The following is a 20,114-nucleotide window of genomic DNA, read 5'->3' as shown; positions in this document are numbered from 1 at the left end:
CATATGATTTATCTTTCAAAGATACATAAAATTCATAATTATAGTCTAAAATAATAGTAAAAATGTTGAAATATTTCAGCTTTGATAGCTCAACTTTGAAGGATTGTAACTCACTGAATATAATACCAAAATCAACAAAATTATAGTCTAAATTAATCTGCAAACTGTAAACTAAATGTTGGAAAAACCGCAGGTCAATCCGACTTAAAACGAATGAGTTATGGTTGTTTAAAAAATTTCACAGATTACAAAATTTTAAAAATCTTGCAGAAAAACTTAAAATTTTCAGCTTTGATAGCTCAACTTTGAAAGACTGTAACTCATTGAATATAATACCAAAATTAACAAAATTATAGTCTAAATTCATCTACAAATTGTAAATTAAACGTTGGAAAAAACCGTGTGTCAATCCGACTTAAAACGAATGAGTTATGGTTGTTTAAAAATTCTCATAGATTACAAAATTTTAAAAATGTTCCTGAAAAGCTAAAAAATTTCAGCTTTGATAGCTCAACTTTGAAAGACTGTAACTCATTAAATATAATACCAAAATCAACAAAATTATAGTCTAAATTCATCTATAAATTGTAAATTAAACGTTGGAAAAAACCGTGTGTCAATCCGACTTAAAACGAATGAGTTATGACTGTTTTAAAATTTTCACAGATTATAATTTTTTTTTTAAAATCAGGTCCAACTGGTTCTAAACCCGGTAAAAACCGGACCGGACCGGGAAAAAAACCGGACCGGTTTTGATGTATTCCTAGAACCGAGAACCGGCCCGGGGTCCAAAAAAATGGTTCGGTCCGGTCCACCAGTCCAAATGCTCACCCCTAGTTCTAAGTCCCTTTAAAGACAAAATGAGTGGTTTAGAAGTAGTGTAGAGGGTGTGTGTGTTTATTGTTCCAAAAAAAAGAAGGAAATAATTAATAAGGGTAATTTATAATTATTAATAATAATAATAAATAATAAATAAATAAAAATTGGATTTGATAGGAATGCCTAATTTGCAGGACTTTTTGTCTGTTAAGTTGTTTATTTTTGCAATAATCCAAGAAGAAAACATCACTTCGATATATAGATTACAAGTTAAATAATGTCCGACCCCTACAAATTAAATCCACCAAGTTTGCAAAAAATTACTTCATAGTCATACATGGTTTACTATGTATTCTTCCCTTCCTCATGTTTATTAATCCGAGGAGCCTTGACTAAGTAAGAAGGTCGCTTCTTATGGTTCTTTGTCGGTTAATGATCATCAAAATATGGGAGGTGTGCATGGTTTGGCCTGCTCGTTAGTTGATGTATCTTGGAAGATATTTTTTGATCATTTTGATAGACTTCTACCAAATGCTTCAAGGTCAAAAGTATATGGTAAGTAACATATTTATACGACAATGAAAGGGAACTTCTTGATCTATATGATCTTGTTCGGTAGTGTTGAGGTTTAAAGAGAACAATACAAAGAGTGGGTAGATCATTAAGACGAAATGAAAACATCTTGTTTGTTTGTCAAATATAAATGAAATTGAGCATGAATAAGGTAAGGAATGTAGAAGTTCATTTTATCATATGGGAAAAAAAAGATTTGGTTTATGTGAATGAGTGAAATTGACCGGTATTAAAGGAATGCGATTCCTTCTCTTTTTTAAATGTCCATTCGTTAGTGGGTTTTTTCATTCCATTATGAAATGATGTGAATTTTTGCAAAATAGTTTATATTAGGTATGTCAATTTGACATGTAGTGGTGATCACAAACTCATACCTGATTACAAAATTGTATCCCAAACCTCGTTGTCATCATGTGTTTGATTACTGATTACTTGGTTAGTAAATAATCATCGTGATTGTATGTATTCCATTTATGATGTTGGTAGGTTAATTTACCCATTGGTTATTTCTTTAACTAAAATCTAATTACAATCACATTCAAAAATGACTTGAATTTTTAACAATTACAATATCTAACAACAACAAGTTTCTATAACAAATGTTACATAAATATAATCATCACCATACACAAATATTAAAAACAATGGCAATAATTTCATTCTTAGAAGTAATGTAATGTCCCAAACTTCAAACCAAAATTTTCTTTTGAAAACTTAAGTAAACCATTTAAAACAATTCATAGAAAGATTAAGGTTGTAAGTCATTCCATAACATTATCAAGCCATGGTATTCCAAAGTATCAAAAATCACAACAGCGGAAGTCTTTTAATAAATCGATAATGATGTGTGTATCATACAATCAAGTTGGAGCCTTCCCCCGATTAGAGGAACTACCTAAAAAACATTAATTCAACAAATTGTAAACATAAAGCATGAGAGTTTCCTAAAATACCACATATCAAAACGTACATACAATGCATACAAACAAGGCTCTCGGCTCTAATGTCGATCCACCACATAACAAGGACTCACGACTCTCGTGTCGTTCCGTCATCAACATGAGTATTCTAGGCTTACAACTCTCGTGTTATTCCACCATCAACCCCCCAAAAATGAGTATTCTAGGCTCACATCTCTTGTGTTGTTCCACTATCAACCCTTCAACAATGAGTATTCTAGGCTCACAACTCTCGTGATATTCCACCATTAACCACTCAACAAACATATTAACATATCAACCAATCAACCAGTCAATAGGCACATGACTATACTAGCCTACTTGCCTAATCAACATGCCACGGTACAGCTATATCCTAACATACAAAAGATATATATTGTAACACATAGTATATAGTAAGATAACTCATCTGAGCCAAACATAAATCTTAATAACAGCCTTTGTAGATGAAACAGCTAACGCGAACCACCTCAATAACAATAAGAGGTCAACCTCTACAGCTTAAATCCTTCCGAGTTTGACCAAAAGTTAAACGGTCAACAGGTCAAACATGTAAATGTGTCGCAAACAATCCTTGGTTGTGTTGCTACCACTAGGCAACAAAGGCTAACATTCTCACTTCTGATCTAAACAAAAGTATTAATAGATAAAGTTTCCACCTTTATCCATTCACAAATCTCAAACAAGTTAAAACTCAAACCATGGGTTTAAAAATGGTCCAAAAGCTAACACTTTCTTGCATGGGTCAAATGGGAAGTTCAAAATGTCTTTAAAACAACATAAAAGGGTCTAGAATATCGACCAAAACCATCTTTGGACCTTAAGTTCTCCAAACTCCATAGAAATCATGACAAAAAGGGACTAAAACCCAATCACTTGAGTTGTGGTGACTTGGTAAGACATGTGGAAGATATGGTGGATAACCTATTGATCCATGTTCAAATCATGGCACTACTTAGCCCTTGTGGCCATAAAGGTTCGCTTGTAGTGACTCCAGAGCATGAGGCAAAGCCTCATGTTTGCAGCAGGGGATTAGTCGGTGCGCGAAAGCTGGTCCGGAAACCCTCGTTAGGGAAGTTCCCTTTCCAAAAAAAGGGACCAAAACCCAATAAAATGCTAGATCTAACATTAATCATTTAGAAAGCTTGAAATTTGATCACATACAGAGTTTAAGGAGGCCACAAGAAGGTAGAAAAGCTCAGAAGTTTGCTTCTCTCTCTCTCTCTCTCTCTCTCTCTCTCTCTCTCTCTCTCTAAAGCACCAAACTCAAGGAAAAAAAGCAAAAAAGGCTAGGTTTTGGAGGTGGAGGTTTCTCGGGTTGGAGGTTTAGCAATAGGGGAAACCTTAAAAGTTAGCACCATTATTTAGGGCTCAAAAGCCGAGATTTAGGGTTTTGGGCTCTGACAGCTTCTCGTCGCGAGGCACTTTGCCAAAAACACCAAATCTTAATCTTAAATCAAATCAACATGAATTTATCATACTCCGGCAAACTAGGTGCTACAAGTAAGTAATAATTTTCAGGACGGGTGACTGAGACTAGGTACAAGATCTGGTAATCCAAAGGGTATAACCCTAATACTATAATCATACCAAACTCGACTTTTCTATAAAAAATTAAAAACAAAAAAAAAAACTTATACCCAATCCCATAACCATGTAACTGTCCCAAAAGTTTCAGATTTATTTTTTTCGTCGAATACGTGTATTTTTTCCCCGCCTTATACTCTATTTATGTATTTTCCTAATGATACAAATCTTCTTTCAAGGGTTCATGACTTTAATTAAAAACAATTTAATTTCTAACAATAGTTAGAAAATAAATTTTTAGAATTTTGTGTGGGTTTGATGAGCTTTTGTTTTATTTTTGGATGACGCCATTGTCTTAACCTAAGAAAATATAATAATAGAATATAATAACCAATTTCATTATCTCGGTAAAGATAAATTTTTGTTGTAACTGTCATGTAGAAATGAAAGGAATTATATATATATATATATATATATATATATGGAAAAGTTCAATAGAAAACCATAATTATTAGTTCTTCAAGGAACCAAATCTTTTTTTCAATTTCTAGAGCTTATTCTTTATCGAAAAAAAAATCTAAAAATATCTAAATTCATATATTAACATTGTGAATGTGAAAAATATTTTTCGGATTCACCGTGTGAATCTGGATTCACATTGTGAATTTTCAAAGATTCACATTGTGAATTTGATGTAAAAAAAAATCGAATTTGATATCATTGGAAAAAGGATAAAAAGTTATGAATTTCTGTATTTTTAGTTTTTTTTTGATAAAAAATAAGTTCTAAAAGTTGAAAAAAAGATTGATTCCTTGGTTAATTATGGTTCTCTATTGAACCTCACCATATATATATATATATATATATATATATATATATATATATATATATTCATTTGTTCGTTACATCTATTGTGTGCTACAATACACTCTCGTTTTTCATTTCCATGCAACTTTATTGTATTTTGAGTGAGTGGGTCCTGAAACAAAACACGAACTCATACATAAAAACCTAGATACGAATTCATTCTGAAATAATATTAATGTTTACATTAATGGTGAATTTAATTAGTTTCCATAAAAAAAAATTCTAATTATGTTATATCATTCGATATTCATACAATTATGGATATCATTTAATATCTATCTTTATTTGATTAAATAATAATTTAATTTTTACTAAATTCTTATTCGTCCATTTACGTACAATAGATGTGGAAAACACACACAAACACACACACACACACACACACACACATATATATATATATATATATATATATATATAAAAGGCAAATTTCCCTATGTTGTGCAGAATATGATTATATAGTTAAGACATTGACTAATATATGTTGTCCAAAATATATATATATAAAAGGCAAATTTCCCTATGTTGTGCAGAATATGATTATATGGTTAAGACATTGACTAATATATGTTGTCCAAAATAACTATGTGAGTCTTGGAAATATCAAAATAATATTTTTTATACTAAATTAATATAAATATTGTAATATTGTGAACCATTTGATAAATAGTATTAGAATCGCAAAATCTTGATATCTATATATGGGTTACACGTGATAATGTTAAATTTACCTATATTAGTTTTGCCATCCAGAAAGGGCTAGCGGCGCAGCATGTTGTCCGTTCGTCTTCCATCGATATGTTTTGAACTATATTTTGAAACCAATTTAACAAATCATTAACAAATAAGTACAACATATTGACAATTTGAAAGTTGTAGCATTAAAATGATAATAGTTTATACCAACAACATATTTACGTCAATAAATTATGTATATTAGACAGATAATTGAATAATTAACATAACCGTAGTATTATTAACTAAATTTAATATTAAAAAAATAGTTTAATATGATTTAAGATGAATTTACTGTTCGAAAAACATTAAGATGACATCGTCTATTATAAGATAGCAAATGTTTACTATTAAAAATATGTTGTTTAGAATAAGTAAAAGATGTCATTTAATCTAACCAATTAAGTTTATTAACTAACTTGAAAAAAATAACTTTTATATCTGCTTGAAACTTGTTTATATAATTCATATTAATTATTCAAAAAGTTTATTGAGTTCTAATAATTAAAATTTACAAATTAAATACACTTTAAAAATTCAAATTATATGGTAATAAAAAATATTTATCTTGAAAGCTATCAAATTTCTACTATATGCGAGCATCAAATTATTTTACTTTTCATGCTAGCTTTTTGACATTCAATATTGTAACATCCCAAATTTCGAGTCCAAAAATTTCTTTTAAAACATTACTAATTCATAGCGTTAAGTCATTCAAACATACAAAAAGGTTTATATGACAAATCATAGTTTCATTTCCAAAACACTTGTTCATTTCATCAGAGTAAAACATCCCAGGCTGACTAACTATGGTGTGTGTCATGCGATCATCCCGAGCTCTTCCCTCCGCTACCGGAAGTACCTGAAACCAAAACTGAAAACTGTAAGCACGAAGCTTAGTGAGTTCCCCAACCTACCACATACCCTACATAATCACATACTGCAAATACTGGGCCACGCCCGCTACTTCGGGCCTCGCCCACTATCTCGGGCCTCACCCGCTACAACGGCCCCGCCGCTCCAGGCGCCGCCTGGCTACGAGCCCCACTCGGATACAGATCTGTTTCTCTTAGGCCCCGCCTGTCTCTGGGCCCCGCCCGCTAACATATACTAACACATAAACATACCACAACACATAACTGAACATATACTACTGAATCCCGTTCTATGGCCTCGCCTATCTTGGGCCTCGCCCTTGTCCTGCTACTGATGAGTTGTGGAACCCCGTCCACACTCCTTCTGATAGTGAGATACGGGCCCAGCCCACACTCACTCTTTTCCTAACTTGGGCCTCGCCCCTGCTCTGCTGCTAATAAGATATGGAACACCGTCCATACTCTGCTATTGGTGAGATACGGGACCTCGCCCACACTCACCTCCCTACCAGGCACATACATGTATCACATAGACAACAAGTATACTCTATCATGCAAACCATTCCTTGGGCACCCGCCCGACATTGGACTTTGGTCCTAAATATCATACTAGCAAACAGTGCCTAGGGCTAACCCCCGGGTCTTCCTACTCATAACTACATGGGCCGGCATTGTGGCCGTAGACCCATCCACACAAAGGGAAACTCACCTGCACTGCTGAACTTGCTGATAACCCTCTACTGCTGACTGGAAATTCCCCGACTACTGCTTCCTCGGCTCCCCGAGCTACCAAGATCATAATATTACTTAGCTCAATATCATAGTCTTTTCTCAGGGTAAGATTACTATTTTACCCCTACCCTAATATAGTCCATAACTAAGGCCCAAACATAATATATAAAGGCCCAAACCCTAGGTAGGCTTCCCAAGCCCACTAATGCCCAATTTGCTACATTGGGCCCAATATCTTTATTGGGCGTTACCCTAAGCCCAACACCCATACTTGGCCCATATTCCCTGACTCCTGATGGCCCACTAAGGCCCAAAGACCCAAAGTCCAAAGCACAGCCCACACCGAGGCCCAAATACTTAAGGCCCAAACTGGTAGCGTTACGCGGGGCGTAATTCAATGTACGCTGGGCGTACAGGCTCGATGACGTGTACGTTGGGCGTACCTGCACGTACGCTCGGCGTAATGCTCTGTTAAGTCCTTTCTCTATTAAGAGCTGAATACCTCGATTCAGAAGCTACCAACTCAGATCCAAGTCTTATTTCACGTCTTAAACCATAAAGTTGCTTACTTTATGGCTTCCTTGACTCACATAAGCCCCAACTCCAAAAACCATAATCTATTTCCATGGATGAAGGTCTTAACCCATGCTTGAACTCATATAAGTCCTAAAGGTTGGAACTTTACTGCTTATGGGACACATATGACTCTAAGGGAGGCAACCCTGGTCTTAGAAACATGCTTAAGTCTCAAAGACCCATTCTTGGGACCAAAAGGTCCATAAACTTGTACTAAGAGAGATCTAAGAGAATAATCATCAAGCTCAAAACTATTTACCTTGTAGAGGTCCGAAATGAAGCACTTATCCCAGATCTATAAGCTCTAGCTTCCAAGGTTCCTCCTTGCCAATCTTCTTCTTTTCTCTTCCAAGCTTTAAACCACCAAAATAAGCTTTTCAAGGTCAAGATCTCACAAAATGAAGGTTAGGACGTTCTAGGGTTTCTTCTGAGGTTGGGGAGGCTGATATGGGAGCTAGGGTTGAAGCCATTATGTTCTTTATATAGTGGCACTCCCAAAAATAGGGTTTAGAGGCTGTTAGCGTACGCTGGGCGTAATTCTCGTACGCTGGGCGTACGCCTTAAAAACCCGCGATCTTTTGCCCCGCTACGCTGGGCGTACACCAGCCTTACGATGGGCGTACCCAGCTAAACACGCGTGCACTTTGTGCATGCTAGGGACTGCCTTGTAAACTTTTCCATTAAGGGCCATAAATGTCAATATCTTCAAAGTGTCATAACTCCTTCATTCTAGATCCGTTTCCGATGAACTTTATATCCACGGAAAGGTGACGAGAAGCTCTACGCGTCTAACAACACTCCCTGGCCCAAAACCTTCTCGAATAATACCTCTAGGACTCTTAAAAGACTAGAACGCCCCTAGCCTTGGCCTCTGAAATTCTATAATTGAGTAATTTAGAACAGGGCGTTACAAACATAATATACTTAACTTATCAATTTAAACATATTACTTGATGTAAAACATTATCATTTTAATTATACAACTAATTGAATTACTAATTTAATATACTCAGTTTGTTAATTTAAATAAACTGTTATAGATGACATATATTTTGTGGGATGACGATGTAACATAATAGTCATGTCAAGGTCATAATGCTACCTAAGACGACCCTATTGATTAGAGACCATGTGATGACAAACCATCTATCTTTTATTTCTTTTTTTTCTCGGTTACATGATACGAACGAATGTCACTTCTAAATAGATATATAAAATGATCAATTACTATTATTTTAAATGATTGTGTTCTTTGATGTATGAGGATCATAATGTTGTTTAGGACGGCCCGCTAACTAGAGACCTTGTGGTGGTGAACCATATGTCTTCTCTTTTTATTTTTTTCTCGATAACATGATACAGAGGTACAAATTAATGCCACTACTAAAACTTATAGATATATAAAAAGATAAATTAACTATACTTTTAAATAATTATGTTCCTTAATGTATGATTTATTACATTAAACTATTGAGTAATGTTTTTATAAAGTTTTCCTGAATTTAAAGATTTTAGAAAATATATTATCCACTTTAACAAAACGATATTTTTTCAAATGAACTTTATTTTAATAAGTTTTAATTACTTTTAAAAACTAACAAACAAAATAGACACTTATATTCGAATTATTATAATTTAGAATATATATATATATATATATATATATATATATATATATATATATATATATATTCTAAATTATAATAATTCGAATATAAGTGTCTATTTTGTTTGTTAGTTTTTAAAAGTAATTAAAACTTATTAAAATAAAGTTCATTTGAAAAAATATCGTTTAAATATCATTACGTAAATATTATCCTTTATAAGTTTAAAAAATAATTTTTTTAATAAAAAATAACTCAAATAAAATATTATATTGACATCACATTTCAATTAATCATTTAAATATTATTAGTTAAAAATATAAGGATTTTAAGATATAGTAATTAACAGATAAATTAAAAATGTTTTTGTAGTTCATATTAATATGGTTCAAAATAAATTAATATGGTTTAAGATAGATAATTATTTTCATTTTTAAACCATATTAATTTGGATATTAAATTGGATGAGTTTTAGTTTACCAATGTTTGCGCATGGTCGATGTCTCTTTTATTTATGCAAACATTAATTTCATCCATATTTGATCATTCTAACAAGTAACAACCATACCAAGTTTGATAGCATTTTAGGAATAATATTTGAATATGTTAATTCGTCCTTTGCTTTAAAGGAATGTAAGAGACATTCTTGCCTTGTGGAAGCATCTCAAATTGAACATGGTTGCACTTGCAACACATGTTTCAATATGTCTCTAACAACTTCTATGATATCCTCTCTGCATGCCATTCCATATTTCACTGCATTATTTATTTGAAGGAATGTAAGAGACATCTCATTTTAGTGAGTATTGAGATCTAAAACTCAGGTTATCCTATGGCTTTTTTTATTATTATCTTTTTTTTTTCAAAAATCACTTTCATTCTCAGGAACTAAAAATGCAATAAAATATGCTTTAGAGGCCACATATGATAATATATAATAAAAAATAATAATAATAATAATAATAATAAAAATAATAAAACCAAACATTTTCGTGCTATATATAAGAAACCATCGAGATTAGCTTAAGAAAAAAATCACTCCTTGATACCCACCACTACCCTAGACATCGGACCCACCACTTTCTCCTCCCTCTCCCGTTGCCACCTCCTATCGCCGAAGTTGCTACCTCCTACCACCAGTTTTTTTAGAGAAATTATCATCTACCATTTGCTTTCTACCAATGGCGACGCCCATCACCACCGCACCGTCGTTGACGTCAAACCCACCGGCGTCTCTTTCTCTTACCAGCAACAAAATGACTGTCTTCGTCGCTGCCACCTACTACAGGTTTTTTTTTTAACTCCCCACTAAACTACAACTACAATGTGTGTCCTACCACCGGTTTTTAGATGTGAAGAGTGTATAGTGGTTATTGTTACCGCTATTGCCAACGACCTATTGTCGCTGCGTCTTATCGTCATCGTTGCGCCATGCAACATGGCTATTTCTGGCAACATCCATTGCTACTGCTATGCTCCTCCCATCGACTTTCATGATGATGCACACAAAGTGTTTGATGCAATAACTCAATTAAATAGGAAAGTTTTAAGGGGAATCTAGACCTAAGAAGTTTCAAGAAGTGGTCTAATCAGTCCCTAAACTATTTTTGTTGCTTTTTAGAAGCATAAAGTGACTTTTGTTGGGTTTAATAGTCCCTTGGGAAATTATGAAGGGGTAACCTGATTACCCCTTGCCACATAAGCATTTTCTCTTGACCCCACTTCCCTTATTTCTTTGAATACCCAGAATTTGGATCGTTCCCCTGCAAATCCAAATCGACACACCTATGATTTAATTTAAAACATGAACCTCATTATGATGATAAAATCATATGAAAAATATTTGAAATTAATTACACAAGCGATAGGGCCATTCGGATCGAGATCCATGGAGGTGAATTGGACTTGTAGATGTGGATAGAACCGGTGGTGGCTTGGCCTACAGTGGCAAGCAACGATGGCTTTGACAATGGTGGCGAGAGGTGATTACTTGGATGGTAACACTCAACTCTGATCATGATGTCGTGAAAGAGTAGTCACGTTCAATTAGGATCTTCATTAGGTCGTCGGTCTGGCAAGGATCGTAACCTTCGTAGATCGGAACAGTATGACTCACACCATTGCCGAAATCCAAAAAGGAAGACGATCAGAAGATACTTACCCGTTGTACGACCACTGGCATAGAGAGAAAGAATAGCTTGAATTGCGGCATACATAGCAGGAGTATTGAAAGTTTAAAACATGATTTGTGTCGATGTGGTAATCCTGCTCCGCAAAGGAACTTTTCCAGGTGGTGGTGGTATCGGGAAGGGTGGCGGTGTCGGTAGTACCACCGCCCCTCTTTCATCTTCGTTTAATTCCGATAAAAGGTAAAATTTAATCGCGACTTGTTACTCTTTCAATATGTTTATGTGAATTTAAGGGCTTGGTTTTATTTGTTTTAATGCTTTCACATCTGGTATTGTTTCATAGCTTTAAGGGATATGGTACACAAGGTCACAATGAGAGTGGTTTAGTTTGTCTTTCGGAGCCATATGATTGTTATTATTGCCATATCAATGTTGACATATGTCACATGTGTTTCAAATATAGTGAATATATGTTATATAGGTTACTTCAGGTGAAGGTGACTAAGGTGTTTGTTTTTTTATCTGCAAATCTTTCTTGACCTCTTCTGTCTACGCCACGCATATCACATGCAGACGTTAGGCTTCGCAGACTATTTGTTTTTTGAAGACTACAGACCTAAAAATGTTTGCACGTCCTCTTCTTGGTGCAAATGTGGACCTAAGTCTTCAAACCTCTTTCAGACATCTTCTGGCCTATAAAAGCACATATTTTTGTTTGTTATTTTATTTTTGTTTTTTTTTAAACTTAGATTTATTCCAACTTCATCTATAATAAACAATTTTTAATAAAAAAAGTTACAATACTTAAAGAAAAAATGTTCGACGACACAATCATAATTTTTGAGATAAATTATAAATAAAGATTTAATTACAATAATGGTCATTGGAGTTGTTTATATATATATGAAAAAAAAAATCTTAATATTGTCTAATATTTTTGTGCCAAATTTTATAAAAACATTAATTTAATGCAATATCATTCATTTTTTGGGAAAAATAATTATGCCTAGTTTTTAATTGATTGAATTGAAAAGGTAAAATGAAAATTTTAAAAATTTTCATCTAAAATCAAAGTTTATTTCCATCCATTTTATTTGTTAAATTCTTTTATCGTTAATTATGACGTTTAGGTATAACTTTACGACCAAAGTTTGTCGGTTTTTATCAAATATATACGTTAATTTGTACCATTTTATTTTCACTTTTTATACAATAATACATAAAAAGTTGATCTACATTTGTTAATTATCTATAATAAATTCATAAAATTATTGAAAAACTCTTTTAAGTTTTTTTTTAAATCAGTTTAATTAAATTTTAGTTTATTTTAACAGTCTGCAGATGTTAAAAAACAAACAATCTTCTTTCTGACTACAGACGTTTGGTCCACCTCTTCTACTGCAGAGGTCTGCAGATGTGGTCCGTGGACTGCAGTCAGAAAAAACAAACACCTAAAAAAGGAAGTCAGCATCCACTTTATACCCCTATAAAGCAACAAAATAAATTTAGGAACTGAATTGACCAACTTTGGAAACATTGTAGGGTTTTTCTGTCATTTCCACTAAGTTTTAAACCATGGATAGTTCACACAAAGTGTTAGATGAAACAACTCAATGAAATTTGTAAATTTTAAGTTGTGAGTGTATAGTTTTCTTGTATTTAAATTGTGAATGTTGTTTGAATCTATGAACTTTTTTGTGTAACATGTGAATGATGAATATATTAACGCAAGTTTTAGCTGTGAATATATATTTTTGTATTTAAACTGTGTATGTGTTTGTGTGTGTATATATATATATATATATATATATATATATATATATATATATATATATATATATATATATATACTGGTTATTTGTTTACTTTAATAGAAAAGTGAATAGAAAGGTGAAATGAAGGTTTGTGGGTTTTCTTAAGTTTTTTGTAGATTTATATGATGAATTTGTATAAGGTTTGTTAAACCAATAAAAAAAAGATATATACGATATATGGAGGAAGCTTACCCCAAGGAAGAATAGGAAACTCCCATCTTTGTTTAGGAACTGTGATCACATACGAGGCAACCTGCACGACGAATAATAACTATCTTTTTGGATTACACAAAATATTTGCAAATTTTACTCCGATAAATAAAGCATGTTTTTTTTGTATTAAAAAGTAGTAAGAAACATGCCAGGATTGATGCAGCAAGAGAATGAGGAGAATTATAAAGAGTTGATGTCTCCTCTTTTTCGTAAAGAAGATCCATAATGTCCATGCATACTTCAAAATCCAGATGCTCTCCAACTGTTGCAACCTCCCTAAACTCAAACAAGAAATATTATTATTAATTAATCAGTGAATCTAACAAAAAGTAGTTACCAAATGAAAAAACAAACTTGAAACCAGTCACTCACTTCAACTGAATAAGTAGGTCTTCAAGAAACCTGTAGACAATATCTAATGTACCAATCTCATAACCCAAGACCTTCATTCATGGTGCCAAATAATGATGTCATTAAAAAAAAAGTAACAGGGCCTTATTGTACAGAGAGATAGATATAGTATAAAAATTTACCTTCATGAAGATCACTTCCTGCACAATTTTTTCATCTATTGCTATCAGAATCGCAACCATAAAGATTGAAAAAATAATAATGATAATAAAATTAGCTTACAGCTTCTGCAAAATCTCTAGTTGTATAATGCTGCTCTTGTATTATTTTGTCTGCCAGATTTTTCAACTTTTTTACCGATAAGGGACGAGAATCATCAATCTGCAAGTGGTTTTAAATTTATTAGAAAAAAAAAACGAATATTTTTTAATTATTGTAAAGATATAATAGAGTTTATTTGAAGTAATAAAAGTGTAGGTTGAGGTAACATTAACATACTTTGCTTGAGATCCATATTGCAATAAGAGAAAACAGCTGAAGATTACTTTCTCTTACTGGTTGTAAAAGCCAATGTCCAGTGCTCTCCTGCTCAATTCTGTTCAAGGAGAAAACTAAAATAATAAAACAACCAAACATTTCACATAAACGATGATAATTAAATTAAAATTTAAATTTTAACCATTTAGAAAAATAACTCTAAACATATAAAAGCATGTTGTTACTTCTTGCATTTAGCTTAATATTTGCCTATTTCATTGGGTTATGCTAAATCGAAACCTTTGTCCACCACAGGACTTGAACCCTTAACCTTTTGGTTTGAGGAGCACCTTTCAAATAGGCCAAAGGCGCTCTTTGGTTATTATGCATATTTAATTAATCATCACATGCCAGAAATACCCCTTAAATAATAAGACAGAATTGATAAAACTTATGGAGCAAGGTTTATCTCACTAGTATCTTGTACATGTTTGATGAAACTTTAAATAGGAATCCTATTAAAGAAAGAAACATTCATGAAACTATGAAAGGGCTTCCCTTAATAACAACATTTAGAAAATAAGACAAGTAAGCTGATATAACACTTGGTTCGCAAGGAATTTAAATATGTCAAAAGAAATTGGAATCTCAAAGAATAGAATTCTATCAAATGATTGGTTGGCTGAGCATTTGTGAGGGAGAAGAGAGAAAGAGCAAGAGGAGTTTACTTGAGATATTTAAGGATAAAAGGGTATTTGAATGTTTTTTGATAAGGAGGAAATGTTGGGAATTGCATTCCATGGGTTTTAGGATGGAATTTTGATATCCATGGGTCAGAAGAGAAGACTTTGTACATTCATCATTTGCAATAAAAAACGAGATTAGAATGGAATTGAATTCCAATAGAATCCGGTGAACCAGACGCTTCTAACATTTAATCTGTTAACATGATATAAACTCCATAACCGAATCACAACTGGCCTTGTAACATGTTACTTAAATAAGTAAAGGGTAAGGGCAGAGAAAGTTCTGTCAAACTAAACCGTTAATGATGGTAATGTTGACTAATATATACCTTATTTTTTAATCAATATAGGAATTCACAGATGGCAATGACTTGATTTACACCTCTATGCCTCTCACCATGGATGATCGATAACTAGGGTTTTTAAGACCACGTTATTTACGCAGCTAGGGTTTTGGATTGATTCAGATATGATAACAATGAGGAAATACAACTACTGATAACTGACTGATCTCGATATTGACTTTTTCAGTTGCAGACTTCAATTACAGAGAGAAAGATGTAAAACATAAATTACCTGGAGACAATCGGATAGAATCTTTCGGCAAAGAGGGATAATGCAGAGTACTTGACAACGGGAGGAACTTCAAGTTGCTGTTTGTATGATACAATTTATTCATAATTAAAAACGGACATATATCAAGCAAAAATGGCGATCTGATGAGGTTTACGAATGATTACTTGAGCGGATTGGATGAGGAAATCTAGTACGCGGATTCGTACAGTTGAACACAACTCGTTCGTCATAATTTGGCCCGGGAATGGATCAGCGAATCGGGATGGAGGGAAACTCAAATTAGAAGATACATATAGGTCCGGGTCGGGTACCCGGCTAATTTGATAAGACCGGAAGAGGAATTGCCGGTTCTGGATCCAATACCGGGTATGAACCAACTCAGTCCAAATCAGGTTGAACCGGTTAGAATCGGTTTAAACTTGGACCGTTTTAAAAAATATATATATACTATTAACTTTGAATTCCCTTAAACATATAAGAAAATTCCTAGAAAGCTTCTTATTTGTAAAAAGTAAATGAAAGAGGCCTTGAAGGATATGAGGCATGGAGTTCATTTATATAGCAAATGGGGAAGAGCAAACTTTTGTCTAATTGGCGATCTGAGATGAGAATAATACATGAAGTTGTCATCTCCTTCTCTCACTTTCTTTTCATAATAACATAATTACATATTTACACATTAGTCAATGAACAAACAATATGTAATTCATGGTCAATCAAAATAATATATATTAAAGAACATTACGTTATATTTGGTGAAATTGTTCGCCCCATTTGATTACATATATATAACCTCTTTCTTTGATTTTTTTTTTCGTATAATATTAATAAGAAAACATGTCCCTAACTTCATGCATAAAATCAGAATATTTTACTTATTTTAATGGTAAAAATGTTATAATAATTCAATGTGTTTTTAACATTAGATGTGCTCAAAGACTATTTCATATACTTTGATGATAAAATGTTCCATGTGTATCTATTACAATAATGTTGACGAGATCTTCACCATATTGCTTTATACAATTGATTTGCTCAAGTCAATATACTAACGAAAAATGTTGCTACTGTATTAGGAATTGTGCCCCAATAATTCTCTTCGAAATGATATCACTTCTCTCTTACATATGTGATTCAAATAGAATCATTAAAAACTAAATTTTGATTATTTTCATGTTAGCATCAAAGCCTATTAGCTTAAATTATATCATTGTTCTTCATATGAATGGGTTGGGATTATCCCAATTGTGATCCAATTTTGTTATATGCAATTAAGTTTTCCCTTTTGAAACTAGATTTTAGGATCTTCGGTCAACTTAGGTTGGGAATGTTTACTATCATCAATATGGTTATGGCTACAACATAGTCACTTTTGAATATCTCTATAATTGTGTTAACTTAATACATTAAGCATACATACATGTATTTATGAATTCACATTGGTCAGATATAATTATGAACCTACCATATATGAGTCTCCTTGCCAATATCATATTTTTAATGCAATTTTTACGTTAACCATTTGCATGTAATGGTTAAGACATCCTCTCGCAAAGATCCTATTATGCCTTTATCAAGGTAGTCATAAATAGGTCAATGTGGGACTAGCCCACTTTGTAGAGTTGGAAAGCCTCTTAGATAGGAGGTTTCATGTTCAAATCCGAGTGTAAGTGAATTAACTAACTCCATGAATTTAACTTCTAATCATTAACCAACAGTTCATAAAAAAAATCATAAATAGAATAATCTTTATATTACCATTTATATGGAACCACTTCACCGCAAATATTAATGTTGAATCCATACTTCAACATGACATATTCACATTTTTGATACTATTGTTTTAAAAGTTTGCTTCAAGTCACATTGACTTCACAATTTTACACACTTTTATTTTACCATCCGAAAACATAGTCGTTGGGTAGTTCATGTAGATTTATACTTTTAAATCTATGTTTAAGAAGTTTCAGTTTCATATGATATACTTCTAAATTTTTAGAAGTTACACCCAAATATCATTATAAAAATAAGATCATACAAATTAAAGTATTCAAAGCATTCTTATGTTTGCAATCCAACCATGTACTTCAAAAATGTCATCGGCTCTTATTTGAACCTTAGTAATTTCTTTCTTACAGAAAACTCAGTAGTTCAACGATAGAAACATTATTAGTTTTTAGCGAATTGCATTAAGTTATGCTTTGGGAACAGCTGCATGTGAGATGATCAAACTTAATCATGTTGGTTGATACCCACGAAAAAATGTCATCTTTTAAAACGCAAAAGAAAAGTAGTTCATGAATTTAAGAGATCTCGTGAATGGCCCGTAAATTCACTTTATGTAGGGGAAAAATGATCTCACAAATGCGTAGGATAATTTTCACGAATTGAATGTCATTTTATTGTAAATCTTAGGATATCACATTTAGCACATAAATTATTTATAAAATAAATAAAATGAACAACAAAAATTATACCACCTCTACCCATTGTCTCCACTCTCCATATATATCATTTACAATTGTGTTGTTAATTACTTACTTCACAAAAGGAATCCCAACTTCTTAATTAATTAAATTCATTTACAATTGTTATGTTGTGTAAAATGTAAATCCAACTTCTTAATTAATTAAATTCAAATCCTCCACACATTGCAATTGTATAGAAAGGTTAGACATTTACAATGTGTTGTTAATTACTTACTTCACAAAAGGAATCCCAGACCAAACCCGTTGAGCATAAGCATCATGTTCCAACCCAAAAAACTGTTTCAAGAAAAACTCCTCATATGGGATTCTATTATGGAAGAAATCCCAAAGGATTATAGCAAATGCAATGGTTGACACAGGGTTACACAACATAATCTGAGTGCCTACAGACCAAATCAAGAAACCACTGTACCCTGGATGACGGATTATGCCATAAATCCCATAAGTGATTAATTTGTGATCATCTTCATGGTATCTTTGAATAATATGAGAAAAAGCCTTTCCAGCTGTTAAAATGGCAAGCTTCCTAATGGTTTCTCCAAGAATTACTAACATAAGCCCCGTGTTGCTTATTGACCAATTGTTTTTTAAATTAGGGAAGAAGTGTAGTTCGAGTAGGTATTCTAGCATGGATAAGATCATTGCTAAGAGGTAGTCTTTGCTGATTAAAAGAGACTCGATTGTTACTTTGGATTTCCCATGACATGCAATTGCTAAAAGGTATTCCGAGGCATGAAAGAAGAATACCGCATACAAGAGTTGGGATAATTGTCTCTCAGATGTGTCCTTCAATATTTCTGTCATTTCTTCAACAAAGGCTATTGCCTATTAAGGGTTTACTTCAGACCTGAAAAGGAGAAACAGCTTTACATCACTGATTATAATGTTAGAAAGATGATTATTGTAATTCATATACGGTGATTGAGTTACATGCAGTGTATTTATGTTTTTTTCTTGAAAGAGAAGATGAAACAAGCATAATCAATCCAGTTCCCTCTGACACATTCTAACTTTCTCCAGAAATACGCAGTCGTGAAGCAAGGAATCAACTTTTTTTTTCTTTCGTTTTTGCAAGAACAATGAGCGAAATTGAAATGATTATCAGCTCTAAAATTAACACGAAGCTTAAGTTCATAAATTGTGCGTTTATATAAACACAAATGCACAAATTTCTGACTCGGAACATCGGAACCTAATTAATTCAAGCATTTAATCTCCAAAAACGAGTATAAAGAGCTTAATAAAGAAGAAAAACATCAAAAGAGATCCAGTAAACGCAACGGACCTAAACCTAGAAGAAATGTGGATTCTATTTTTGTAATCAAACAAACATTTATACATGGCAATTCGCGTTACGAAAAAAGGAGGGAAATACTTACACAAAAGAAGTCAGGGATGGATCGAATTGAGAAAAGATCGAGTGTAATACTGTAGAAGAATAGTAAAAGCGTCGCCGCTCCGAGTAGCCTCCGATGAGAGCCTGAAGCGCCACCGTGGCTGGCATCCGTCGTAGATGGAGAGAGAGAGAGAGAGAGAGAGAGAGAGAGAGGTGGTGAGATTAGTTTTGGAGAAGCCAAATACAGTTTGCAATGAAAAAAAAATGACCCTTGAAGTTCTATTAATGCAAAAAGCGCCCATATTTAAATTTAATAAGAAGCTAATTCTTATTTGAAAACTAAAAGGACCAAAAGTGTAATTAAATCATTTAAAAAAGTACCATAGCTTGATTTTATACCACTTGCTAAATGTAATACAGAAGTACCATAGCTTGATTTTACACCACTTGGTAAATGTAATATAGTATAATATAATTGTTAAAACCATGTATAAAAATGAGGATGTAAAATATAAAAAGTTGTAAAATGAATTATAAAAAGGTTAAAAACAAAGTTATATAAAGATTTGAACCAAATTTGTAATATATATATATATATATATATATATATATATATATATATATATATATATATATATATATATATATATTAAAAATTAGCAAGAAACTACAAAAGGGGGGAGGGGGGGGGGGGTTACACCAAATTTATAAACTTT

General features: G+C 32.7%; 1 protein-coding gene and 1 pseudogene across 3 annotated transcripts; both read right to left on the bottom strand.

Annotated features, from left to right (window-relative positions):
* Positions 1-6,215: 6,215 nt before the first annotated feature.
* CYCJ18 (cyclin J18) lies at positions 6,216-16,042 on the bottom strand. Of its 2 annotated transcripts, none has more exons than XM_079052032.1 (9): positions 15,738-16,039; positions 15,574-15,650; positions 14,273-14,369; positions 14,057-14,155; positions 13,957-13,974; positions 13,796-13,866; positions 13,573-13,699; positions 13,403-13,463; positions 6,216-6,342 (listed from the first exon to the last, which is right to left on the bottom strand). In XM_079052032.1, exons 1-9 carry the CDS (start codon positions 15,801-15,803, stop codon positions 6,308-6,310), a joined length of 651 nt encoding a protein of 216 aa, XP_078908158.1. In that variant the 5' UTR covers positions 15,804-16,039; the 3' UTR covers positions 6,216-6,307. The 2 variants fall into 2 exon arrangements, with proteins under 2 accessions (XP_078908158.1, XP_078908157.1); XM_079052031.1 differs by lacking the exon at positions 6,216-6,342 and adding an exon at positions 9,842-10,023 and having other exon boundaries at positions 15,738-16,042.
* A 2,107-nt stretch (positions 16,043-18,149) lies between these two features.
* Positions 18,150-19,629, bottom strand: LOC145115682 (protein-S-isoprenylcysteine O-methyltransferase B pseudogene; annotated as a pseudogene). The gene is made up of 2 exons (XR_013711671.1): positions 19,442-19,629; positions 18,150-18,909 (listed from the first exon to the last, which is right to left on the bottom strand). The product of XR_013711671.1 is annotated as a protein-S-isoprenylcysteine O-methyltransferase B pseudogene (transcript).
* Positions 19,630-20,114: the final 485 nt, after the last annotated feature.

The sequence above is a fragment of the Lactuca virosa genome, chromosome 5 (genome assembly GCF_052849685.1).
Source record: "Lactuca virosa cultivar CGN04683 chromosome 5, Lactuca_virosa_CGN04683_v6, whole genome shotgun sequence".
In the NCBI taxonomy this organism is placed as follows: domain Eukaryota; kingdom Viridiplantae; phylum Streptophyta; class Magnoliopsida; order Asterales; family Asteraceae; genus Lactuca; species Lactuca virosa.
Note: the sequence above shows the minus strand (reverse complement) of the source record. Positions and strands in the feature narration are given on the sequence as shown.

What these genes read in the sequence shown, in the direction of transcription:
- CYCJ18 (XM_079052031.1), bottom strand. Translation starts at nt 15,803, where the DNA reads ATGACGAACGAGTTGTGTTCAACTGTACGAATCCGCGTACTAGATTTC. An exon ending in CTCTTGCTGCATCAATCCTG is followed by an intron (nt 13,464 to 13,572) that starts GCATGTTTCTTA and finishes TTCGTCGTGCAG; the next exon opens with GTTGCCTCGTATGTGATCAC. An exon ending in GTTTCCTATTCTTCCTTGGG is followed by an intron (nt 10,024 to 13,402) that starts GTAAGCTTCCTC and finishes TAAATAATGCAG; the next exon opens with TGAAATATGGAATGGCATGC.